At 34.6% G+C, this 27169-nt stretch overlaps 1 protein-coding gene across 1 annotated transcript in view; it reads right to left on the bottom strand.

Annotated features, from left to right (window-relative positions):
* LOC135124690 (uncharacterized) overlaps positions 1–23904 on the bottom strand; it is a 68371-nt gene extending 44467 nt beyond the window's left edge. Inside the window, exons 1-3 of the mRNA XM_064049922.1 lie at positions 21994–23904; positions 19850–21747; positions 16611–19608 (exon numbers count right to left, since the gene is read on the bottom strand). Of these exons, the coding sequence (XP_063905992.1) occupies positions 16611–19608; positions 19850–21747; positions 21994–23904 (6807 nt within the window). The remainder of the gene's footprint in view (positions 1–16610; positions 19609–19849; positions 21748–21993) is intronic.
* Between the last annotated feature and the right edge of the window lie 3265 nt (positions 23905–27169).

The raw sequence follows: 27169 nt of genomic DNA, 5'->3' as shown, positions 1-27169 counted from the left end.
TTTTTGAAAAATTGCCTAAAAATCTTCAAAAAATTCTGGAATGTAGATCTCGACGCACTGATTCGGAAAAATAAAATGCTAATAGTTCTGGATCAAGATTTTCGGAAAATTCAATTTTAAAATAAATTTTTTTACGTCGAACATTGTGTTTTTCATCTTATTGATGCTGGAAAAAGGATTGTAATTTTCCAACAAATGAAACCGAAAATAACTTCTACGAGTCGAAATCTACATAAAAATGTCTTTAGTGTTTTCCGAAATGTGTTAAAAAAAAATTCATTCTGATGTGAAGCGAAATTTTTGAAAAATTGCGTCAAAATCTTAAAAAGATTTGTGGATGTAGATCTCGATGAGCTGATTCGAACAACATAAAGTTTAGTGTTATGGGTTCTAAATAGACCAAAATTGTCGAAAAAATTTGTATTTGAAAATGAAATTTTTTTAACTCGAAAATTGTGATTTTTCATCGTATCGATTCTGGAAAAAATGTTGTAATTTTCTAAAAACTGAAGCCTAAAATAAATTTTACTAGTCGAAATCTATATGAGAACGTAGTTTGTTTATTTTCGAAATGTGCTCGAAAAGAATTAAAAAAATTCAAATTGAACAACTGAGATTTTTGAAAAATTGCATAAAAATCTTCAAAAAATTCTGAAATGTAGATCTCGACGCATTGATTCGGAAAAAATAAAATGCTAATAGTCCTGGATCAAGGTTTTCGGAAAATTCAATTTTAAAATAAATTTTTTTAGGTCGAACATTGTGATTTTTCATCTTATCGATTCTGGAAAAACGGTTGTAATTTTCCAACAAATGAAACCGAAAATAGATTCTACAAGTCAAAATCTACATGAAAATGTCTTTGGGTGAATTTCGAAATTTGTTAAAAAAAAGTTCAAAAAATTCATACTGATGTGAAGTGAAATTTTTGAAAAATAGCGTCAAAGTCTTAAAAAATTTCTGGATGTAGATCTCGATGAGCTGATTCGAACAATATAAAGTTTAGTGTTAACGGTACTAAATAGACCAAGATTGTCGAAAAATTTGATTTGAAAATGAAAGTTTTTTAACTCAAAAATTGTGATTTTTCATCGTATCGATTCTGAAAAAATGTGGTAATTTTCTAAAAACTGAAGCCTAAAATAAATTTTACTAGTTGAAATCTATATGAGAACGTCTTTTGTTTATTTTTGGAATGTGCTCGAAAAGAGTTCAAAAAATTTATATTGAACAATTGAGATTTTTGATAAACTGCATAAAAATCTTCAAAAAATTCTGGCATGTAGATCTCAATGCATTGATTCGGAAAAACTAAAATCCTAATAGTTCTTAACCAAGGTTTTCGAAAAATTCGATTTTAAAATCAAAATTTTTATCTCGAACGTTATGATTTTTTTATCTTATCGATTCTGGAAAAATTGTTGTAATTTTACAAAAACTAAAGCCTAAAATAAATTCTACTAGTCGAAATCTATATGAGAATATCTTTAGATAATTTTAGACATGTGCTCGAAAAGAGTTCAAAAAAGTGAAATTGAACAATTGAGATTTTTGAAAAATTTCCTAAAAATCTTCAAAATATTCTGGGATGTAGATCTCACACATTGATTCGGAAAAAATAAAATGCTAATAGTTCTGCACCAAGGTTTTGGAAAAATTTCATTTTAAAATAAATTTTTTTATGTTAAACTTTATGATTTTTCATCTTATTGATTCTGGAAAAATAGTTGTAATTTTCCAACAAATGAAAGCGAAAATTAATTCTACGAGTCGAAATCTACATGAAAATGTCTTTCGGTGATTTTCGAAATGTGTTAAAAAAAAAGTTCAAAAAATTCATACTGATGTGAAGTGAGATTTTTGAAAAATCGCGTAAAATCTTAAAAAATTTCTGAATGTAGATCTCGATGAGCTGATTCGAACAAAATAAATTGCAAATAGTCCTGGATCAGGGTTTTCGAAAAATTCAATTTTAAAATATATTTTTTTAGGTCGAACATTATGATTTTTCATCCTATTGATTCTGGACAAAGGGTTGTAATTTTCCAATAAATGACACCGAGTCTACGAGTCGAAATCTATATGAAAATGTCTTTAGGTTTATCGAAATGTGTTCAAAAAAGGTCAAAAAATTCATCCTGATGAAGTGAAATTTTTGAAAAATCGCGTCAAAATCGTAAAAAATTTCTGGAAGTAGATCTCGATGGGCTGATTCGAACAACATAAAGTTCAGTGTTAACGGTTCTAAATAGACTAATATTGTAGAAAAATTTTATTTAAAAATGAAATTTTTTTAACTGAAAATTGTGATTTTTCATGGTATCGATTCTGAAAAAATTGTTGTAATTTTCTAAAAACTGAAGTCTAAAATAAAATCTACTAGTTGAAATCTACATGAGAATGTCTTTAGGTAATTTTCGAAATGTGCTCGAAAAGAGTTCAAAAAATTCTAATTGAACAACTGAAATTTTTGGAAAAATGCCTAAAAATCTTCAAAAAAATCTGGAATGTAGATCCCGAGGCATTGATTTAGAAAAAACAAAATGTTAATAGTTTCGGACGTCACCAAATTTTTGATGGCAAGAATAAATATATTTTATCGATTTTTTTAAGTTCGTCTTTGAAAAATAACAACGAAATGAATGTTTTTGGGATATTAATGTTAATTTTGTTCACAAACTTTTTGAAATGTTCATTATGTTTTAGCAGGGATAAATATAGTTATTTTGGTATGTTACAATGTGACACTAAAATAAAATCAAAAGCACGGTCGTAATTTATGATACATACCTACTTATTTTAATAAAGCTTTAGATAACAATTTTGTATGATGACGTCATGGCCTTTATAGAGGGGATGAATGAATAAATTGTTGAGCAATCCCTACACAAACATTAGTGTCCAAGCTCAGGAACTAAAATGGAATTCATGACGTCATCGCTTGTTTAGAGGGAATTATATCTTTATATTTTTTAGCTCATCAAAAATTTCAAAACATACAAACTTTGAATGAACGAACGAATTTAAACTCAATATAAGCCATGAATGTCATAAAACCTTTGGGAAAAAATGTGCTAGATAAATTAATTGTGCGTTTATAAAAAATATTTTAAAAGTCATGTGCCACATTAAGGACACAAAAGTCACTGCTCTCCTTGTCAGTGTCTAGTACTTTAATTAGATTTCATTTTTTATTGATACAGATATTGGATAGGGAGGGGGAGTACTTCCGGGTATAATTTTAGTAGTAACCTTTTTGGCAGGAGAAATTCTGTGTCGTTATAATGACACCTCTTAATTACGTTGCAAGTGGCAAGACTGACACACTTAGAAAGAAAAAATACCCTTCTCATTATTTCTTTCATAAATCTCTCTCCTTCTTTAGAGAATATGGGAAATATGTCATACCAAACTTACTAATTTTACGTTATGTCGTACATTGTGACACTTTTCAAATTTTTAAAAACTGTGGACTATTTAAACAAAACACAATCACTTAAAAGACTTACGTAAGTATCCCCTCCAATAACAGGCAAATATTTCCTCCTGTACCCCAAATCCCCCTTTGGAAACCTATCCAACACCCTCTCATACACCCCCACAGTCGGATACTCCTCCACCCTCTCCTTCACCTTCTCCTCCAACTTCAACACCTTCAAAATATGCTTCTTGTGAAACATCGTCACACCCCTCTCATCCACCAGAAAATAATCCACCCTCCCCGTCATAACATCCCTCGTAGCCTCCTCCGGGTACACCCGCGACACCCCATACCCACATATCAAAATCGGGGTGATCTCCTCCCGCTTCTCTTTAAAGATCAGGGGGGGCTGCCGAACCGGCTCCGGCTCTGGCGGTTTGGGCGGCGGCGTGGGCTCCTTCGGGGGCGGCGGGGGCTGCGGCTGCGGCTTCTCTTTTTTCGGTTTGAACACTACACTGACCGGGGGCTGGTAGTGCAAAGGAGGAGTTCGCAAGTACACAGGTCTGAAAAGCATCTTTTTGGAGCAAAAACTGACGAGTTTGTCGAAGCACTCACTGAAATAGCTCGTTGGGGAGTAATTAAGGACGAAGTAATGAGAGATGGTTATTTATGTAAGATGGTGCTGAAGCCAAATGACATTTTGTTTGTGCACTTTTGGCTAAATATAGGCGGGGTGAGAAAAAAGGGATTTTTGTGGGCACGTGTAGAGTTGGGTAGAGGTCAAGGATGAGGGCGACGAGCCAACAATTTTCAATGGGCTATAAACAAATGGCTGATGAAGAGGTTGTGGTTTTTGTGCTGGTTCCAAGACAGTGGTGGCGGCGAGGTTAAGGTTCAATATTTATATTTTATTTCTCGAGCGTAAGTTAAAGTATTGTAATGGAGTATATCGGCCGAGTCTTTGTTCTTGTGTTTTCTCGAACTTTCATGACTCCTAGAGTAAGAAAAAATAAGTCTCCCGTTTCCGTCTGTCTGTCTGTCTACCGTCTATCTGGATTTTTATTAGACAGATAATCTTCAAAACTACTACACCGATTCTGGTCAAAATTTGTATGTACGAGTATGTTAGGACTATCATGGAGATGATAAAACGTTAACAAAAAATTAGTTGTTCATCCCCACCAACAAATTAATGATCTCATCTACAAAATCTGTGGTGTATGAATCCGTGTTGAGTTTTCACCCTACACAACCAGATTTTTGGAAAAATAATCAAAACTGTGTAAGTAACAAATTTTGCAATTTAATCGAATGCTCTGAAACCGTAAATCGTTAATCAAAATTGATTCATTTATTCTCTTCCAAAAAACTGATGACGTCTTCTCAAAAATATTATGAATACTCATAGTTCTTAGAAATACTTATACAGGGTGGTTCAAAAAATTAATGAATGAAGCAGTTTATTGTGTTGATCAAATCAAAAACGACCCGCTCCATTTTTTTTTATTTACTTTCGACCAGTTTTTGTTTTTTTGATTTTCTTTCATTTTTTAATTTTTCCATTTTTCAATGTCCCGGTTTCATAATTTTTCGTTTGTGCGACTTTATTTTTTTTAATTTTTCAATTTCTTGGCTTACAAATTTTGCAGTTTTTCGTTTCATAAAATTTTCAGTGACTCAGTTTTGGGATTTTTCAAGTTTTTGGTTTTTCAATTTTTCTTCCATTTTTCAAATTTTTGATTTTTAAATTTTAGATTTTTGAATTTTTCGATCTTTTGATGTTACGATTTTTTGGATTTTTCAATTTTTCGATTTTTCAGTTTTGGTATTTTTCAGTTTTTCGTTTCTACAATTTTTCAGTGATTCAGTTTTGGGATTTTTCAAGTTTTCGGTTTTTCAGTATTTCTCCCATTTTTCAATTTTTCGATATTTCAGGTTTGAGATTTTTCAATATTTCGATTCTTCAATTTTTCGACTTTTCGATTTTTTGATTTCCCAATTTTTTTTAGTTTTTCGATTTTTAATGTTTAGATTTTTCGATTTTTCAGTTTTTCGATTTTTAAATTTTTCGATTTTTCGATTTATCCAGATTTCGTTGTTTCGATTTTTCGTTTATCCAATTCTTGATTTTTGATTTTTAAATTTTTGATTTTTCGACTTAAATTTTTTTTAATTTAAATTTTTCGATTTTAGGCCTTTTTACGTTTGTTGATTTTTCAATTTTTCGATTTTTCGGTTTTCCAATTTTCTGATGTGCCGATTTTTCAATTTTTCGATTTTCCAATGTTTCATCATTGCAGTTTTAGAATGTTCTAATTTCTCGATTTTTCAGATTAGTTTTTTTAGTTTATTTAGATTTATTTACTTTCGACCAATATTTTGTTTTTTCATTTTCTTTCATTTTTCAATTTTTCCATTTTTCAGTGCCTCAGTTTCATAATTTTTCGTTTTTGCAACTTTAATTTTAAAAATTTTTCAATTTCTCGACTTACAAATTTTGCAGTTTAGATTTTTGAATTCTTCGATCTTTTGATGTTACGATTTTTGGATTCTTTAATTTTTCGATTTTTCAGTTTTGGTACTTTTCAATATTTCGGTTTTTCAGTTTTTCGATTTCGATTTTACAATTTTTCAATTTTTAAATTTCAGATTTTCTCCATTTATCATTTCTTCAATACTCCTCTTTTTCATTTTTTTTCAGTTTTTTGATGTATCGATCTGTCAATTTTTTCGATTTTTCGCCTTCAAATTTTTCAGTTTTTGGTTTCTTTAATTTGTGATTCAGTTTTGAGATTTTTCAGTATTTCGATTCTTCAATTTTCGATTTTTGGACTTTTCGGTTTTTTGATTTCTCAATTTTTTTCTCAGTTTTTTAGATTTTTCAATTTTTTGAACTTTTGATGTTACGATTTTTGGATTTTTCAATATTTTGATTCTTCAATTTCTCGACCTAGATTTTTCAATTCTTCGATTTTCAAATTTTAGATTTTCCGATTTTTCCATTTTGCAATTCTTCGATACTCGTATTTTTCGTTTTTCTTTTCAGTTTTTTGATGTATCGATTTCTCATGTTTTTCGATTTTTGATTTGAGTTTTGGATTTTGCGCGCTTTTTTTCGATTTTTTTAATTTTTGATTTTTCGTTTTATCATTTTTTTAATTTTATATTTTTCGATTTTAGGTTTTTTTACATTTGTTAATTTTTCAATTTTTCGGATTTTCGATTTATGGATTTTTTTTGTTTCGTTTATCGATGTTTGAGTTTTTCAATTTTTAATTTTTCGGATTTTCTATTTTTCGACTTTTCGGCTTTTAGATTTTTCGATTTTCCTATTTTTTAATGTTTCGATTTTTCAATTTTTCGATTTCCCAATCTTTCATCATTGGAGTTTTGAAATGTTTCAATTTCTCGATTTTTTAGTTTGGTGTTTTTAGTTTATTGATTTTTCAATTTGTAATTTTTCAATTTTGCAATTTTTCGATATTACAATTTTTCATTTTTCGATTTTTCAATTTTTCGTTGCAACATTTTGTCAAGTTATGGATTCTTATTTTCATTTTCTTTATTTTTTCAATGTTTCGTTGGAAAGAGTGGAAAAATTGTAAAATAGTACATTTGAAATATTGATTTTTTTGAATTATAATTATTATTAGATACGTATTTAACATGAAAACTAGAAAAATTTCAAATAAAAATTTAAGAAAGAAAAATTAAAAAATGTAAAATTTGAAAAATCAAAAAACTGAAAACCAAAAAATTGCAAATCAAAAAGTTGAAAAATTTCATATTGAAAAAAAAAAAGAAAAATTAGAAAATGAGACGATTGGAAAACTGAAATATTGAAAAAATAGACAAAAAAAAACCGCAACGAAAAAATCCAAATTGAAATATTGAAGAAATGAAAAATGGAAAAATCTGAAAATTGGAAAAATCTGAAAATTGGAACATCCAAAAGTTGGAAAATCAGAAAACTGAAAAATTTAAAAATGAAAACTCCAAGAGAACATAACGTAAAATTGAAAAAACAAAAAAAATTAAAAATTGGAAATCAAAAAATTGAAGGAACGCAGAATTGAAAAAATTGAAATTGAAAGAACAAAAAGTTATAAAATTGACAAATCGAAAAATTGTGAAACTAAAAAAAACCGAAACGAAAGAAAAACTGAAGAAATGAAAAATTGAAAAGTCTAAAATTGAGAAATTAAAAACTGAAAACTCGTGAAACTGCAAATGGAAAACTGCACAATCTAGAAATTGAAACATTCAAGAGTTGGAAAGTCCGAAAACTGAAAAATTTAAAAATAAAACTCGAAGAGATGCCTGTTGTAAAATTAAAGAAACAAAAATAATTAAAAATTGAAAAAATTGAAATTGAAAAAACAAAAAAAAAGTTTTGAACATTGAAAAATCGAAAAATTGTAAAAATAAAAAAAATTAAAAACCGAACCGAAAAAATCAGTTCGAAAATGTGAAGAATTGAAAAATTAAAAATTGTAAACCCGAGACTTTTTAAATGGAAAATTTGACAAATTGCAAATCGAAAAACTGAAGAAATGAAAAAATGAAATAAACCAAAATTGAAAAAGCAAAAAATTATAGAATCGAAATAAATCGAATAATTTCATAAATAAAGAAAATAAAACACCGAATGAAAAACTGAAAATCGATTCTTCGACACTCGGTTTTAAAGCTTTCGATTTTTAAATTTTTCGATTTCTCGATTTATCAAGATTCCGTTGACATCATTTTTTTTTAATTTAAAATTTTTCGATTTTGGGCCATTTCCACTCTTAATTTTTCAATTTTTCGGCTTTTCGACTTCTCGATTTCTCAATTTCCCCATCTTTCGTTGTTTCGTTTATCGATGTTTCAATTTTTCAATTTTTCGATGTTTTCATTTTTCGATTTCTCGGTTTTTTGTTTTTTGATTTTCCGATGTTCCGATTTTTCAGTTTTTCAATTTTTTAAATTGTGGATTTTTCGATTTCTCGATTTTTCGATTTTTGAATTTTCTGCTTTTCAGTTTTTCAGTTTTTAAGTTTTGGACTTCAATTTTTTAATTTTTCGATTTTTTGTTACTTTGATTTCTCCATTTTTCAATTTTTCCATAGTTTAATTTTTCAATGTTTTAGATTTTCGATTTTGCCATTTCTCGATTTCTCAGTTTGTCGGTTTTTCAATATTTCTACTTATAAGTCTAAAATTGAAAACTTGTTAAATTACAAATAGAAAACTGCAAGACTAAAAATTGAATCATCCAAAAGTTGGAAAGTCGGAAAACTGAAAATTAAAAGTGAAAACCCGAAAAGATATAAAATTAAAGAAACAAAAAAAAAATAAAAACTGAAAAATTGCAAATTGAAAAATTGAAGAAGCGAAAAATTGAAAAAATTGAAATTGAAAGAACAAAAAAAATAAGTCTGAACATTGAAAATTTGAAGAAATAAAAAATTTAAAAATCTAAAAACTGGAAAATTAAAAATTGAAAACCCGAGAAATTTAAAATCGAAAAATTGTAAAATCTAAAAATTGAAGAAACAACGAAAATGAAAAATTGAAAAAATGCAAATCGAAAACCTGATGAAACAAAAAAAAAATGAAAATTGAAAAACTAAAAAATTCAAGTCAAAATCGCAAAAAAATTATAATTATTAAAAAAAGAAATTTGTTGGGCTGTACTTCAGGGGCGAAGGAAGTTTGTCGACCAATTTTTTTTTTTTACTTTAGATTTGTTTATCCGCTCCAAAAATCGATGACGTTATTTCAAATTCAGACACTTTCCAGGCAAACTATGATTCTGATGCTGAATTTTATAAAACCATATTTTCGTCAATTTCTGGTTCACTTTCAAATCTTTAAAAATCCACGTGTATTTTCGACTTTTCCGAATCAAATATGCGGTGGTATTTTTAACCTTTTCTGCTCGCGTTCCAAGACCCAACCGCAACCGTCCAGGTACATTATCTCCAAAGCGAAGCTCCAAATGGCAAACTGCGGCGATTTCTCTGCCAATGCTCATTTAAAAATCACACTTTAAAACAATTTGCTTTTTTAGGAGATTTACGCGTTCCACGTGCCAAGAATTTCGCAACGGGCGCCGATGATAACGTAACATTGACAGTGAATAATCCTAACATTTGTAGCCGATAAATCCCCATTGTTTGGCCTAACAATAAGAATTAGGAAGTACAAGATTCCTGCTGTTTGTTTGTTCTAGCACGGGGGCGGCGCCATATTTATATCGTCGAGCAATAAAATTTTTCGTTGGGACATGTGTTTTGCGGAACACCGATCTTTTGATTCGGTCTGCTAAACGAAAATTGCGTAATAAACTTTTATAATGAAATAAAAATATAAATACGGAAAATTTAAAAATACGACAAAAGGACGTTAACTTAGTTCCGGTTGGACCTGCCAAGTCTGTTCCAAGAAGCCATTAATTATTCTGGAAGCGTTGATTTTCGACGGGGGAGCTGGAAGAGTTGATATTGGAAATGATTTAGGAAGAAGGAAGTTTTGTTTGACAATTTTGTCTTGGCACGGGTTTTTAAACAATACGGGTACCAAGGCTGGTGACTAAGTGTTCGTACTTTTACTAAGTGGCCTTGTTTTAGACAGCGTGATTTGTTGATGGTTACAATGGGAAGTGCATTAAACGAAACATAAAGTCTGGTAAAAATAAAATGGGGACGAATAAATGTCCAAATAATTTTCTGGAAGAAATTGCGGCAGTAAAATTGTTGAGGTTTTCGTATTTGTAAATTTTATAGCGTTGGGGATTTTTGAAATTCGTCAAATGTCAATAACTTGATATATTTTTGTGTTTCGCCAACACGCTAGACAGTAGTATAATTTTAACGATTGTACTTGTGGTATTTTTATTTTAGAGCTTCACTGTTTGGTAAGACTGAACTTATTATTATGTCTGTGCAACACACATGTATATGTTTATTTTTCCAAAATCAATATATACTTTAATTTTCATTTTATTTAAATTTTATTTAATTGTTAAAACGTAACACAGTTCTGAACTTGTGCTTTATGAATCCCTGTTGCATTTTTATCCTAGATCAAAACAAAAAATTAAAAGTGTAGATATACCACGTGTTTCTTTTATTCGATACAACCCCTGTAATTTTTTTATTTTTAAAGATAAACATATTGTTCTTTGAACAAATTTATATCATTTTAAAAGATCACTTATGTGAATAAATGACATGAGTGTCAATTTTTCAAGCTATCATCGTCATCAGTTATAAATTTTTCGTCTATTTTATTGAATAACTTTTTAAGTATTGATTTTAGAATATTGCTTGTTTTTGAGTTTTTACAAAAAATAAATTGACGGAAGTGATAATAAAAATGTGAGATTGCCATAACATAGATCTTTTAAAATTATATAAATTTGCTCAAAGAACTACAGGTTTATCTTCAAGAATAAAAAAGTTACAGGGGTTGTATCAAATAAAAAAACACCCTGTATAATAATTTTTCGAATTTTTAAATTTTCGGCCTCTCGATTTCTCCATTTTTCCACTTTAGATTTCTCAGTTTTTCGATACTTATTTCAGTTTTGGAATGTTTAGTTTCTTTTTCTTCAATGTTTTCGATTTTTCGAGTTTCAATTTTTTAATTTCCTGATTTTTAGTTTTTCGTTACTCATTTTTGCGCTGTTTCAGTGTTAGGATTTTTCAATTTTTCGATTCTTCATATTCTCGATTTATAGATTTTTTCATTTTTCGATTTTTCGGTTTGGTATTCTGCAATATTTCGATTCTCCAATTTTTCGACTTTCCAATTTTTCGATTTCTCGATTTTTCAGTTTTTCGATTTTTAAATTTTATTTTTCAATATTTCGATCTGTCCATGATGTTCCGCTTTCACGATTTTTTATTTTTTCAATTCTATACTTTTTCAATTTTGAGGTATTTCAATTTTGGTTTTTTCAATATTTCGATTTCTTGATTTTTAACTTCATCGATTTTTCAATTTTTAAATTTTTAATTTTTTTTTCTATTTTTCAGTTCTTCAATACTTCTATTCTTTAATTTTTCCAATATTTTAATTTTAGATTTTTCAGTTTTTTGATGTATCGATCTAACAACTTTTTAGATTCTTCGACTATTGGTTTTAGATTTTTCGGTTTTAGAATTTTTGATTTTTCAGTCTTTCGATTCTTATATCTTTCGATTTCTCGATTTATCAAAACTTCGTTGTTTCGATTCATCGACTTATTAACTTTTTTATTTTAAATTTTTCGATTTTGGATTATTTCCCTTCCTTAATTTTTCAATTTTTCGGCTTTTTGATTTTTCTATTTCTCAATTTCTCAATCTTTTGTTGTTTCGTTTATCGCTGTTTCACTTTTTCATTCTTTCGATGTTTCCATTTTTCAATTTCTCGATTTTTCAATTTTTTTATTTTTCGATTTTCCAATTTTCCATGTTCCGATTTTTCAATTTTTCGATTTCTCAATGTTTCGTCGTTTCAGTTTCGGAATGTTTCAATTTGTGGATTTCTCGATTAATTTTAGACTTTTTACTTTTTTGATTTTTAAATTTTAGGTTTTTGAATTTTCCAATTTTTCGATCTTTTGATGTTGCGATTTCTCGATTTTTTAGTTTTTCGATTCTTCAATTTTTCTTCGAATTTTCAATTTTTCGATATTTTGGTTTTGGCATATTTCAATATTTCGATTTTTCAATTTTTTGGCTTTTCGACTTTTCGATTTCTCAATTTCTCAATTTTTTGTTTCGTTTATCGATGTTTCAGTTTTTCAATTTTGCGATATTTCCATTTTTCGATTTCTCGGTTTTTTTATTTATTTGATTTTTCGATTTTTGACTTTTCGGCTTTTCAGTTTTTCAATTCTTAAATTTTAGATTTCAGTTTTTTAATTTTTAGATTTTTTGTTACTTCGATTTCTCGATTTTTCAATTTTTCGATAGTTTTAAATTTTAGATTTTTCGATTTCTCACTTTTTTGGTTTGATTTATCTATTTTTCAACTTTTCAAATTTAAATTTTTCGATTTTTCAATTTTTCCATTTTAAGATTTTTCGATTCGATTTCTTAACATCTCAGTTTTTCGATTTATCAAATTTTTCGACTTTTCAATTTTTAGATTTCTTCATTTGTCAAGTTTTCGTGTTCTCTGTTTTTCAAAATTTCAATTTTGGGAATTTTTCAATTTCTGGATTTTTTAATTTTTGGATATTTTAATTTTTCGATTTTTTGATGTTTCGATTGCTCGATATTTCGATTTTTCGTCATTCAGTATGGGATTTTTTTTTATTTCGGGAATTTTCGATTTTTCTTTTTGGATTTTCGATTTTCAGTTTCTTGATTCTTCAATTTTTCGATGTTTTAATTTGTCAATGTTGTAAATTTTAGATTTTCGGGTTTCTCGATTCCTCGATTTTTCGATTTCTCGATTTCTCGATTTCTCGATTTTTCGATTTCTCAATGTTTTGTTATTGCAGTTTTGAGATGTTTCAATTTCTGGATTTTTCGATTAATTTTAGATTTTTGAATTTTCGGCTTTTCAATTTTTCAGTTTTTAAATTTTAGATTTAAATTTTTTATTTTTCAATTTTTTGTTACTTCGATTCCTCGATTTTTCAATTTTTCGATATGTAGTTTAATTTTTAAATGTTTTAAATTTTCGATTTTTCTATTTCTTAATTTCTCAATTTTTTTATTTGTCGATATTCCTATTTTTCAGTTTTTCGAATTTTCAAATTTTTGATTTTTTAGTTTGATTTTTCTTTTTTTCAATTATTGAAATTGAAATTTTTCGATTTTTCAATTTTTCCATTTTGAGATTTTTCGATTCGATTTCTTGACATTTCAGTTTTTCAACTCATCAAATTTTTCGGCTTTTCAATGTTTAGATTTCTTGATTTTTCAAGTTTTGGGTTTCTCTATTTTTCAACATTTCAATTTTGGGAATTTTTCAATTTCTGGATTTTTTAATTTTTGAATATTTTAATTTTTCAATTTTTTGATGTTTCGATTGCTCGATATTTCGATTATTCATCATTCAGTTTGGGATTTTTTTAATTTCTTGAATTTTTGAATTTTCTTTTTGGTTTTTCGATTTTCAGTTTATAGATTCTTCAATTTTTTTATGTTTTAATTTGTCAATGTTGTAAATTTTCGATTTTTTGATTTCTCGATTTCTCGATTTCTCAATTTCTCGATTTCTCGATTTCTCGATTTTTCGATTTCGCAATTTCTCGATTTTTCAGTTTCTCAATAGTTCTATATATTTTTTAATTTTTCAAATATTTAAATTTTAGATTTTTCAACTTTTTGGATTTTTCGATTTCTTGATTTTTTGATTCTTCGATTTTTCAGTTTTTCAGGTTTTAAATTTCTCGATTTTTCAGATTGGCGATTTCCAATTTTTTGGTTAATCAGTTTTTGTAATTTTAAATTTTTCATTTTTAATTTCAGATTTTTCATTTTTAATTTATCGATTCTTCTTTTTCGCTTTACGATTTTTAAATTTTACATTTTTAATTTTTCGATTTTTTATTTTTTCAATGTTTTAAATTTTAGTTTTTTCGATTTTTCAATTTTTCGATTTTTCTCAATTTCTCGATTTCTCGATTTCCCGATTTCAGGTATCTGGATTTTTTAGTTCAGTTGTACATATTTTTCAATTTTTAAAATTTTTTACATTTTAGGTTTTTCAACTTTTTGCTGTTTAGATTCTTTGATTTTTCGATTTTTCGACTTCTCGGTTTTTGATTTTTGTGTTTATCAATTTTTCGATTTTTTAAATTTTTAATTATTCGATTCTTCAATTTTTCAGTTTCTTAATTTTTCATTTTTCATTTTTAATTTTTCGATTTTTTTAGCTTTTCGATTTTGAAATTATTGATTTTTCAATTTTCCTATTTTTTGATGTTTAGACTTCTCGATTTTTCAATTTTTTGATTCTTCAGTTTTTAGATATTTTCATTTCTTAATGATTTAAATTTTAGATTTTTCGAATACTCGATTTATCGATTTCTCAATTTCTCGATTTTTCGATTTCGCGATTACTCGATTTTTCGATTTCGCGATTTCTCGATTTTTCGGTTCCTCAATAGTTCTACATATTTTTTAGTTTTTCGATTTTTCAGTTTTTCGATTTTCAGATTTTTGGTTTATCAATTTTTTTTTATTTAAAATTTTTTATTTTCAATTTTTCGATTTTTCAATTTTTAGATTCTTCAGGTTTTCGATATTTTAATTTTTCAATGATTTAAATTTTAGATTTTTCCATTTCTCGATATCTCGATTTTTCAATTTCTCGGTTTCTGAATTTTTCGATTTCCGATATCTCGATTTTTCAATTGTACATATGTATTTTCCAATTTTTCAAAATTATTACATTTTAGATTTTTCAAATTTTTGCTGTTTCGATTCCTTGATTTATCAATTTTTTGATTTTTTTTAATTTAAATTTTTCACTTTTAATTTTTCGATTTTTCTTTTTGGCTTTACGATTTTTAAATTATTGATTTCTCAATTTCTCGATTTTCTCATTTCGCGATTTCCCGAGTTTGCGATTTCTCGATTTTTCAGTTCCTCAATAGTTTTACATATTGTTCAATTATCCAAATGTTTGAATTTTAGATTTTTCAAGTTTTTCATGTCTCGATTCCTTGATCTTTCGATTCTTCGACTTCTCGGTTTTAGATTTTTCGGTTTATCAATTCTTCGATTTTTTAAATTTTTGATTTTTCAATTTTTCCGTTTTCAAATTTTCTATTTTTCAGTTTTTCGATTGTTCAATTTCTTGATTTTTCGATGTTTAAATTTTCAATTTTTTGGTTTATCAATTTTTTTTAATTTTAAATTTTTTATTTTTAATTTTTCGGCTTCTCGACCTTTCAATTTTTCAATTTTTCAATGTCCCGATTTTTCAATTTTTCGATTTTTAAAATTTTTTATTTTTCGATTTTTAAATTTCAGATTTTTCAGTTTTTCCAATATTTGACAATTCGATTTCTCAATTTTTTTTCGTTTATCGATGTTTCAGTTTTTCAATTTTCGATATTTCCATTTTTCGATTTCTCGGTTTTTCTATTTATTTGATTTTTCGATTTTTGACTTTTCGGCTTTTCAATTTTTTAATTCTTAAATATTAGATTTCAATTTTTTAATTTTTCAATTTTTCAAATTTCAGATTTTTCGATTTCTCGATTAGTTTTTCAATTTTTTGATTTTAAAAATTTCTTGATTTCTCAATTCTGTTTCAATTTGTCGACTGATCAGTTAATTCCTTGACATTTCGGTGTTTCATTTTTTCGATTTTTCAGTAAGCATTTTCCCGGTGGTTTTCTTAACAATTTCATTTTTAGAAATGTCTGATACTTTTGTCTACGTTAACACTAATAACTTCAAAACATTTGTGATATATTTAGAATCACAATAACAGACTATCTCTAAAAATACAATAGGATGTTTTTCGCGTGTCGCAAATTACTGATATTTTTGACACATCAATAGTACTAGTATGTTTACACAAAACTTTTCAAATGTAAAAGGATTTCCAATTAATGATAAATATTTAGCACATCTTTAACGTTTTCGAAAAAATCTTTGATACCTACTTCAAAGACCCGATAAAAAAGTCGCTCTGTACAAGCCGAAGCATGCGGAAAACGCATCCTTTCAACTACCACACACATACAAAAGCCAAGTAAAGTTATTTATAATGTTTAAACGTCGCAGGTATGTGTAACATGATAAATGTAGTCATGTCCTGTGCACTGGCCAAACTCCGTGCCCATAATTCACTAAGCGAAAAAGCGCCACACAGTGCCCACTCAATCCAAAATAACACTTCGAAAAAAAACTTTATTCGAAAAGACAACCAAAATAGCCAAGAGTCGAGAAGTCAGCAATGATTCACTCACCTGAATTTAGAATTCCCCAAAATATGCAGCGCTTGTGTAGGTGATAATGTTGTGTCTCGATTGGTTTATTTTGATAAAATGTAACAAAGTTTATTTTTGGCGGCATGGGGTTGTGTCGACATTATTACGCACACTATTTCACACACAGATCAAATTATTTGTTAGAACGGGAAGCTGTTTATTTACAAATATAAGTTAACTGTCTCTAAGAGTAGTCACATTACTTCATGCAACTTGTCTACTGTTACTGTGCAATAGTTTTTTGATTTTTCTTACGTTACTCTTTGCCTGTAGGTACTTTCGATCATCGTCTCTTTCCGAGGAGAGCTCGCGCACACTATTGTTCATGAAATCGTCGATTCGAACGTCCGTCGAAAAGCGACGTGTGGGGTTGATGCTCATAATTCCATTATCGTTAACCAGGGTGTAGGGAACCCGACCTGCTATCACCCCTCTGGCGGCCTCCTTCGGTATGATAGCCTGCAAATCGTCCCGGCTCACCATCACCGGAAACTCGACTTTGGATCTTTGCACTAGGAGATCTTCTATGGCTAGAAGATTCTGGGTCTTGAGCATTTGTAAAGGCACGTCGCGGGAATTCTTCACTTTCGGACCTTTAGCAATCAGTACTCCACTCTCTCGTATTAGTTGGCGAATCCTGGGGTCCGAACGTCCACGTTCTGGACTCTTTTTGATCCTCTCGATGGCGCTCTTCAGCGAAAAGTCGCGCTCGGCTAGCTGTCGAATCAAAATGACCCGTTCCAGGAGCTCCACAGCACGACTGTCTTCTATGTCATCTATGTCGTCTAGGTCCGTCAAGATTTCTTCAACTTTTCCCATACCTAGGGCTCGTGCAAACCCAATAGCTTCCTCTAGGACGAGCGAAGCGTCCACGAGGTTGGAAAAGTTCGCCTTCATTAGAGTCCTACTAGCCTCTACTATACTCTCCTCTAGTAACTCTATAGCGTCTTCTTCAGTTTTTACCTTGACGTGTCCCATTTTCACGTTTTTCACCACGAGGTTGATGATCTCTGGATCCACCTTTGCTACCTTGACAAACGCGTCACACTTAATTTCGGACTGTTTTTTCAGCACTTTTTCTACGCAATCGATGACGTCGTACGCTGACGAGTTGCTCGCGATGTCGTTCAAGAACGATATTTTCGTCTCGGTGATGTTCTGTGTTAGTTGTTTGAACACGGCGGCGCAGACCTCCGTTCGTTCCTTGGGGGTGTTCATCAAATCTAATAGCTCAACCAGAGTCTGCTCATCGTTTTTCAAAACGTCGACTAAAATATCCGCGATTGAGTGTAGCGCTAGAGTTTGGTCCTTCGGGCGCGTCTTAAAAACGTCGTTAGCGGCAACCACAGCCGTCTTAAGCATAATCTTCAACTTATTACGAGAAGCGTTGAATTTGACGTCGGCTTCAGACAGGTTGCTCACCGAAATATAAGCGAGATTAATATTGTCTGCATTGATGCTATTTCTGTCGCGCAGAGTCGCTGCCCTCCGCGTTAAAGTCATTAAAATATCGGACAGCCTATTTATAGTGTCTTTGTCGTGGCTTATCTTCGAGGCGATTTCTACCGTGTCGCTCTCACTAACATAACTAACAAGACTATTTTCGGTCGAGATACTCAACTTACGCAACTCCTCGAGCTTCTGGCGGAGCTGCTCCCGTTTTTGCTCGATAGCGGCGACGACGTCGTCTAGGCCGTCGTCCATCAAGAACGACTTGAGTTTCTCGATCTCGAGCCGCTGCTGCTCTTGCTTCAGTCGAGCAGCTTCGGCGTCGAGTTCTTCGATTTCGGAATTGTTTAGTTCGATACTCGACACACTATTGGACATGCTTTCCACGGTGTCGGAAACATCGTCAGGGACTAACTCTTCCACCACGGGTTCGGCATCTTCCACTATCGTCTCTTCCACTAACATCATCTTCTTTTTGATCTTCTCGGGCGACGGCTTGGGACGCTCTTCCGGCGTGCTCGCAAACGTGAGCTGCCCATCAGCCGTGATGGTCGACTGAGTCGGGAGGAACATAGGGTCGCGCTCCTCCTCACCCATAATCAACCCGCTAATCAAAGTGGGTTTGTTGTTGACGTTGATGGTGATTCCAGGAGCATATTCCAGCCCGTTTTCGTTCTCGACGGTTTGCCCCGGGACGAACACGTCTCCGTCGTCCGTGTGAACCATCTGTCCGCTCACGAAACACTCTTTCCCTGAAGGAAGAGTGACTTTCACTCCAGACACTCGTCTTTTATTCTTACTCTGACTTTGTTCCTCGGTTTCGTCGTCTTCATCGGCTTCGATTTCGTGCAGAGTCGCACTTCCCATGTTTTTGATAATCTCAGGGATCTCCGTCATCGTTGGCAACTGGTCCAACATTTCGGGACCCTTTTTCAAGAACGTCTCGTTCACGTTCTTCGTCGTTTCTAAATTGTCAATCTCCATATCGATGTCTTGCTCCGCAGCCGGTTCATCAATCTCGTCGATCACTTTTTTGGCGTCTTCTTCGAATTTCTGCCAGTCGAGGTTCTTGATGCTCTCTTGCATCATCGCTTTCCATTCTTTGGACCCTTCTTTGGCTTGGCGTTTCCGTCGCCGCATTATACGCCTCAACTCTTCTTCCCATTTCTCCTCGACTAGCTCTTTTTCTTCGAACATTCGGGCCAGACTCATCGTGTACTTACCGTGGTGGTGGAATTTTTCGTCCTCAGGGCTAGTCGCGCCCTCGCCACAGTAAAGTTTGTCTTCGCCGTCGTAGTACTGGATTTCCATGGGGACTTTCTTCATGCTTTTGAGCTTGACTATGATTTTGTCGTTTCTTTGTGACACCAGAACGTCGATTATGTCACCATCGAGGATGGCCCGCTCCAGCTGCGCTTGCAACACAATGTTATACTTTTTGTCGTCTACCGTGTACACGAAATTCTTCTTCTTGCACTTTTTGCTCTCCAGAATCGAGATGAGCATCTGGTGGCTTTCGTTCTCCGAGTCGAGAACCGGCGTCATGTACGTGAAATCGTCCATCTCTTTGTGCGCTTTCTTACCGTAGTTTTTGACAATCTTGGAGCGCTTCTTGCGGTGATTGAGCAGCACCGGGATGTAGTGCTGTATTTTGGCCCCCAGTAGCCATTTCCCGGTGATCCGGAAGGTCCTCAGCGCCTCTTTCGGCGTCAGCGGCTTGAGGAGCGGCAGGTAAAAATTGCGCGAGAAAATCCGGCTGGCGGCCGTGATTTTACAAAAGGACAACACGTAATTCACCATTTTGCTTTATTTAGAACAAGAACAACAAGGGACGGGACTGATTTATTTAACGCACTCGATTACAATCGACTTTATTATAAAACATGTTCGGACACACGCTCGACAATACAATAATAGAAGCAGATAAGACAGTGAATCGTTTCGTTCGGTTCGTTTCAGCGGCGACGTTAAGTCATCCCGACGTTGGAACGCAACTGGCGTCGCGCCGCCGTGCGTCGCATCCCAATGGACCGCTCGTCTAAAACCGTATTCTCCCGAACTCGGCCCTGTACGCCTGGAGGACGTGCTGGTATTTCAGCATCCTCGTCGCGCTTCGCGTCTTCTCGAGAATCTCCTTCGTTCGGTCGTCCTCCAGGAATTTACCCTTTCTTATGCTTCGTTCCATCTCGACGAGCTTCTGGCTCTTCTCCACCGGATCGACGGGCACGTAAGGGGGCGGCGTTTCGAACTTCATCTCTCTGCATTTCTTCCTGATTTTCAGGCGAATCTGGTCGACGGCGCCCTCTTCTTTGAGAATTTTGTTGCGCATCCGCTCTTTTATCCGTTTCTTTTCTTCCTCTTCGCGCCTCTTTCGGTCCTCTTCGAGGCGCTTCAGCGGGTCTTCCATGGGCTCGCGACGCTGTCTGAACACAAACTCTTTTTTCTCTTTAGGGGGTTCTGGTTCTTTGGGCTTCAAGTCCACGACTGGGCGCTTCTTGACGCGTTCTTTGCGGACGGGCTCCGGGGGCGGCTCCTCGATGACGCGCCGACGTATCACGATTTCCTCTTCCTGTTTCGGCTTTGGCTTGGGCTTGGGCTCGGGAGGTGGGGAGGACGACTCGGACGAGGTGGAGAACTGTCTGTGGACGATAGGAGGGATGTCCTCCTCTCGTACTTCGAACTTGAGCTGACCTTTCTCAGTGATCGTGGATTCGCCGGGCAGGAAAATAGGTTGCTCGTCTTCTTCCTCACCGAATACCAAACCCGGGACCAAAGTGGGTTCGTTTTCCATGTAGATCGTGATACCTGGCGTGTACTCAGTGGTACCGTCGTCGTTCTCGACGGTTTGTCCCGGCATGAACACCTCATTCTCCTCTGTTTTTACCATCTGGCCAGTAACGAAACATGTGCGTTCCTCGGAGATGCTAACCTTCACACCGGAAACGTTCACCATTTCGCACAGCTCCCCACTGTCTAAATTTTTGATGACTTGCGGGATTTCCTTCATGGTCGGTAGTTGTGCCAAGATGTCTTCCCCACCTTCTACTAGTTTCTCGTTGACATGTCTGGTCTTCTCCATGTCGTCGACTTCCATCGGGATGTTTTCTTCCTCGATGGGCTCAGCTACTTCTTCGACTATCTGTTTAGAATCTTCTTCGAATTTGTCCCAGTCCATGTTTTCGAGACACCCGGCCAACATTTGCTTCCAGTCGACGGACTCTTCGCCTCTTACTTTTCTCTTGCGTTTCGTTGCCATTCTCATCATTTCGAGCTCCCATTCTTCCACGCCTTGTTCTTTGGCTTCGAAAAGTTTCGCAATCGACATGGTCTCTTTGCCATGGTGGTGCTCTTCTTCCACGAACCCTTTGGTCCATCCGCTGCCCCTATAAAGCGGGGCTTCGCCTTGGTAGCTGGCCACAGGGACGGTGACTTTAGTGCCGTCGTTCAACCTGACTAGGATTTTTTCGCTTCGTTGGGCCATGGTTATGTCGATGATATCTTTTTCCCTGATGGCCTTTTCCATTTGGTGGCTGATAATCAGGTTGCAGTTTTTATCAGGGATGTCGTAGAGGTATTGTTGACCCTTGCCCCTGGGTTTAGTTGATAAGATACCCTGCAGTAAAAGATGGTTCTCCATATCGTCGTCGAAGAACGGTTCCACATAACGTTCCTTCTCGGTTTTACGAACTCGCTTCTTGATGATGGGTAATCCCTTGATCCTTCGTCTCCTCGCGCTTGTTTTCTCTTCATGGCTGGTTAAGACTGGGATGTAATGTTCGAATCTAGCGCCTAAGACGTTCTGGCCTGTGATGATCTTCCGTCGAAGAGCGTCTTTAGGGGATAGCGGTTTCAGAAGAGGTAAGTAGTAGTTGCGTTGGAAAAGCTTGCTGGCTCTTGTGATCTTGCAGAGGGAAATTTTAACGTTGAGTGCCATTATTTGCTTCTATTTGAACGTCGACTAAAGTTTACTACTGACTATTGTCAACACCGGCATGTATCAGGTAGCGCATCACGTACGATAATGAACTAAAATCAGCGAAGAGGGTCGCGGATGAAAATAGAATCGATCGCAGTGTGTCACCCAACCCGATTAACCGACATATCAATAGCCAGATGCACCGACCTAATTGGTCCAGGTCGCTTTCTACTAATAGACCGACTTCCAAACTCGGTGGCGCATTATCCCCACCGTATCGAATGTATGTCTATACTCGTGCCACTTCCAGAACAACGGCTGCGGGTACTCCTTACTCAAGTATTTCCTGTAGTCCACGTCGAAGAATTTTCCTTTCTTGATGCTCCTCTCCAGCTCCTTCAGCTTCTCGCTCTTCTCCACCGGCTCCAGCGGCTCGTACACCGGCAGCGGCGGCACCACGAAGTTCTTCAGCAGCACCCTGATGTCTCTCCGCATCCTGTCGATCGCCGTCTCCTCCTTCGCCTTCTTCTCGTTGAAGTTCTCCACGCGCTCCTTCTCCTGCTGCAGCAGGTCCTTCTCGAACGTCGGCAGCGTCATATCGTACAACACCGGCTGTCCGGGCACTCGCACCACCTCTTGCACGACAGTTTTCTTCTCTTCAACTTTCTTCGGGGCCTTTTTCGGGCCCTTTTCTCTTCGCTTCGGACCCATGCTCTCGGTAGCGTACAGACGCTTCGGCCGTTCGTAAATGAACTCCTTCTCTTCGCGTTTCTTAGGGGGCGGTGGCGGCGGTTGGAATTCCTCCTCCTCCTCCTCGGTGCTTTGCTCCTCCTCCAACTCCTCCTCCTCTTCCTCAGGAGGGGGAGGCGACGGCGGCGGCGGCGGTGGCAGCGGCAGCGACTGCCTTCTTACGTCGTCGTCTTCGGTTTCGGCGAACTGCAGTTCACCGGTCTCTGTTATGGACGATTCTCCTGGCAGGAACATCGGTTTTTCTGGATCGTCGCCCATTACCAAACCGGGAACGAGAGTCGGCTCGCCGTCCATAACGACGGTGAACCCTGGCGTGTATTCGCTCCTGCCGTCTTCAGTCTCCTCGGTTTGGCCCGGCACGAACAAATTGCCTTCTTCTGAGTTTACCATCTGGCCCGGAATGAAGCGTTCTTTCCCGGAGGATGGTAGGTTCAGGCCCATTCCGGCAACTTCGGCTATTTCGGTCATGGTGCCTTCTTGCATGAATTTCACGCACTCGGGGATTTCGGGGATCGTAGGTAGCAACGCCATCACTTCTTCACCTGCTTCTTTGAGTTTTTCGTTGACGCTTTTCGTTTTGTGCATATCGACTACTTGCATGGGGATGGGTGCGTCTTCGACGGGTTCGTTTATTTCTTCGATTATTTGTTTGGCGTCGTCTTCGAACTTTTCCCAGTCCATGTTCTCCGCGCAGCTTGCCATCATGAGCTTCCAGTCGAGCGTCCCTTCGCCTTTCATCTTCTTTTTCCTCTTGTTGGCGATCCTCATCATCTCCAGCTCCCATTCTTCTAGACCTTGTTCTTTGGCTTCGAACAGTCGAGCTATGGAGTAGGTTTCTTTACCGTGGTGGTGGTATTCCTCGATTTCTTTTTTGGTCCAACCTTCGCCTCGATAGAACGGCGCTTTTCCGTCGTACGTCACTAAAGGCACGGTCACTTTGGTTTCATCTTTTAGCTTCACAACGATTTTGTCGCTCCTTTGAGCCACCATCACGTCGAGGATATCTTTGTCACGAATAGCTCTTTCCATTTCGTGCGAAACCACCACAGTACAGTCCTTATCGGGCACATAGTAACAATAACACTGACCTTTTCCGCGGGACTTCATTTCCAATAATTGCAAGAGTTTGGGATGACCTTCCATGTCTTCATCAATCAAAGGCCTGAGGTACTTCATGTTCTGTTTTTTCCGCAGTCTTCTTTTTCCACGACCTTTCATTCTATATTTCCGGCGTAACACCCTTGTTTGGTACTCTTCCAGAACCGGAATATAGTGCTCAATTCTCGTCCCGAGGACATTCTGCCCGGTGATGATTTTCCTTCGAATGGCATCTTTGGGTGACAAGGGTTTCAACAAAGGTAGATAGAAGTTCCTCTGGAAGAGTTTGCTGGCTCTTGTGATCCGACACAACTGGATCATAACATTGAACACCATCTTGGAAGAATGCAGGGACAACTCGAAGGGTCACTATTGCGGTTTCAACGTCGACTGGCCGCTCGTGCTAACACGAAATTATTTTTACACCACGGTAATCTTCCGGAGACTTTTCGACGTTAGTAATGGGATGTTTTAGGTTTTGGAGTGTCCACACCTGGCACAAATTTTGCACTTGATTTGTCAGCGACCAAATTAGGCGGGTTTTGACCACAAGACTCGGTTTTTTCCACCCATTTGGAATGTTTTACCGACTTGGTCGATTCTCGTTTGGGGTGCCTTCAAATTTTTGTCGTCTTCGGTTTTCGAAATTTGAGTGCTAAAATTTTACGCATGTATGTCGAGCTATTTTTGCACAATTAGAGCAATACAAAATGTCACTGTGCCATGTTTATCGGTTTATACGACGCGTTCTAATTATTTTTAGGACTAATTTATTGTCACCTTTCGTCAGATGATCGTCTCAGGAAGCGTTTGGAATTCTTGAACGGAATCAGGGATGGCATTTGGGGCAGTGACGCGACAAAAAACGTCACTCTTTTGGCGTGGCAACTTTAAAAAACAAAATATTTGTCGCTCGGAGTTATTTATGCAACGGGTGCAAAACTACTACAACTATTATTATTATTATTTAAAGATAGGTTAAATACAGGTTTTTGCGTGTTCTTACAAAAAAGGATAATTAAAATATTGGAGGTGTCGTGTTTTGTTAATATTTCTCTGGCTTTTAGCACGATATTAATCAATTTCCTTAATTGCCATCGTCGTAAACACAACCTAATACACCTCAATTAAATTAACTCGCACAATAGTCCTGTAAGTGTGTAAAAATGAGTGTGAAGCTCTCCATCAGAGATATTAAATTCATTAAATATTTTTACTTCTACTTGAGCCTTTTTCTCATTACACCTTGGTACGATTTTCGAAGAAACCGTGCTTACAAACCAGGTGTTCTTAAAGTGTATGGTGTTATTTTGATGGCAACTACTTCAGTCCGATTATTATGTGCCATAATGGACCACACTTTGTTTAATGCCTACGGGAATTTACAGTATACTCAAAAATTGATAGCATTTGCGATATATGCAGCCACGACTGGTATAAGCTACTTGACAATTTTGAAATCTGCATTTCTAGATTCCCACAATTGGAGAAAATTGTTTATGAATTTTTATTACATCGACACCGAGTTGAAGAACGTTGGAAAACCGGAAACCCAGATAACTAAAAATTTTTATTTTGAATTGGTTTTGAAACATATCTTTTTTGTTCTATTTTTTTTCTTTGAATTCTACATGTGGTGTTCTTTTTTTAAAGTGTCTTGGGTAAAAATGATTACTTTGTTCTCTGGCGTCGACCTTTACTACGAATTTTTGTTAGTCATCCTTCTAAACTCGTTAGTGCATAGTCTGACGATCAGATATAAGGACCTGAATTCCAGACTTTTATACGTTTCGAAAAAAACGAAAATTGTTGATGAGGTACAAAGTATAGTACATTGTTATCGTCTTCTGGGAGAAACTGTCGAAATATACAACAAAATATTTGGACCTCAGATTTTGTTGATTATGTTTCAGTTCGGTTTCGAAATGGTCAGCTGCTTAAACCTTAGTTTTATTTCAGTAGTTTACACTGACTTTACCTTCTATGGAAATGTTTGTGTCGCGAATTTTCTCTGGTTTTTGTGGTTGGCGGTAAGTTGTTGTCGTTTCTGTCTATTTAATTTACTGATTTTTGTAGTATCTTCTTTTGAAAACTGTACTACCGATGAGTGGAACTGTTCAAGAATCTAGAAAATTTATAGACTTGATGTATCAAATGCAAGATCAGCTGAAAGAACACTCTCTGGAAATGACAGCCATAACCAGAATGATTCACTATTCGAAGAACTTTACGAAAACATTTAGCGCTGCTGGTTTTTTCAAAATAAAAAAATCCATCATTTTCGGTTTGGTGTCAAATGTAGCAACCTATGTAATCATAGTTTTCCAGCTGGACCAAAACCAGTTCTTACAGGCATCAGCAAGAAACCAAACCGTGTTTAACTATGATGTACTATAACTTGGTTAAACAATAAAGTCAAAAATATGCACAAAAATGTTCGCTTCAGACATTCCGCCACAACGTGTCTCGTACTGAAAAAATTTTTGGACCGGAACTGCGTATTTTTTTTAATTTGCTGGACGTCAGAACTGGCAGTGGCGAAACTCACGAGAAATTCTATGCGTCATACGGTATTATAAATAACCCCCAAAAGAAATATTTCGAGTCGGACATGTACCACAAGGTTTACGCTGTCTGTCTTCATGAATTTCATTATTATTAACGTCAAACAATAACAAAAATAGACGCTGAAGTGGGACAATGACACAACCACTTGACGAAAATAAAATATGGGATTTTGATGTGATTTAGAGGTGTTGTTTTTCTTGCAAAATTTCAACGACGAGGCGCTTTTTATAAGCGATTTTTCTTCCCGACGTGGATTTATTGCAAGGAAAACACCGAGTGGTCGGGAATCCAGGTTTCAACAGCGCAAGAAGTGGGTCAGTGCGAAGAATTCTCCAAAAAATGTGCGTTGGAAGTGATAATGATGAAAACGAGCATAGCAGAAGGAAACTTGTTCAATTTGACAATAAATCTATACAATGTCTGTTTTTATTTCAAAAAAAAAATAATATATTCATTGCATACTATTTCCTTTGACTCTTATAGACTGTTTTTTTTTAATTAGCTCGTCGATATCTACATCTCAAAATTTTCTGTAGGTTTTTGGGCAAGTTTGCCAAAAGCTTGAATTTTCAAAATTTTAAATTATAAATTAAACTAATTTTTTAAATTGAAGTAAATGACTGAACAATATTAAGAGTAATCGCTAGAATGAAGAGGGGGTGGGTGGGCGGGGCTATTGCTTGCTTATAAAAGACTGTTAGAAAAAGTTAAACTTAGCCCCGCCCACCCACCCGTTCTCTCATTTGACAAGCGAAAATTTTAAAAATCTTGGTCTGGGACCAACAGCAAGTTATGTTTCTCGATACTTATATTTTTTCCATTTTAAACATATTTTAAGTTTCATGTTTAGAAAAGAAGTCTACAAATATTAAAAGAAAAAGGCAAAATGTTTTTTTTTATTCGCCGTGAACCAAGTGGAGTTTAACCGCAAAATTATTAATACCTTTACTAGGTGTTCTTTGTATAATACGATTACTTAAGAACATACTTCATATGTAATTTCTCGTCGAAAAATAAGGATTTGACTATTAAG

Source organism: Zophobas morio, unplaced genomic scaffold (genome assembly GCF_036711695.1).
Source record: "Zophobas morio isolate AGI-343-1 ecotype UQ-CSIRO unplaced genomic scaffold, CSIRO_AGI_Zmor_V1 ptg000007l, whole genome shotgun sequence".
NCBI lineage: Eukaryota > Metazoa > Arthropoda > Insecta > Coleoptera > Tenebrionidae > Zophobas > Zophobas morio.
This window is presented reverse-complemented; position numbering and strand designations above follow the sequence as displayed.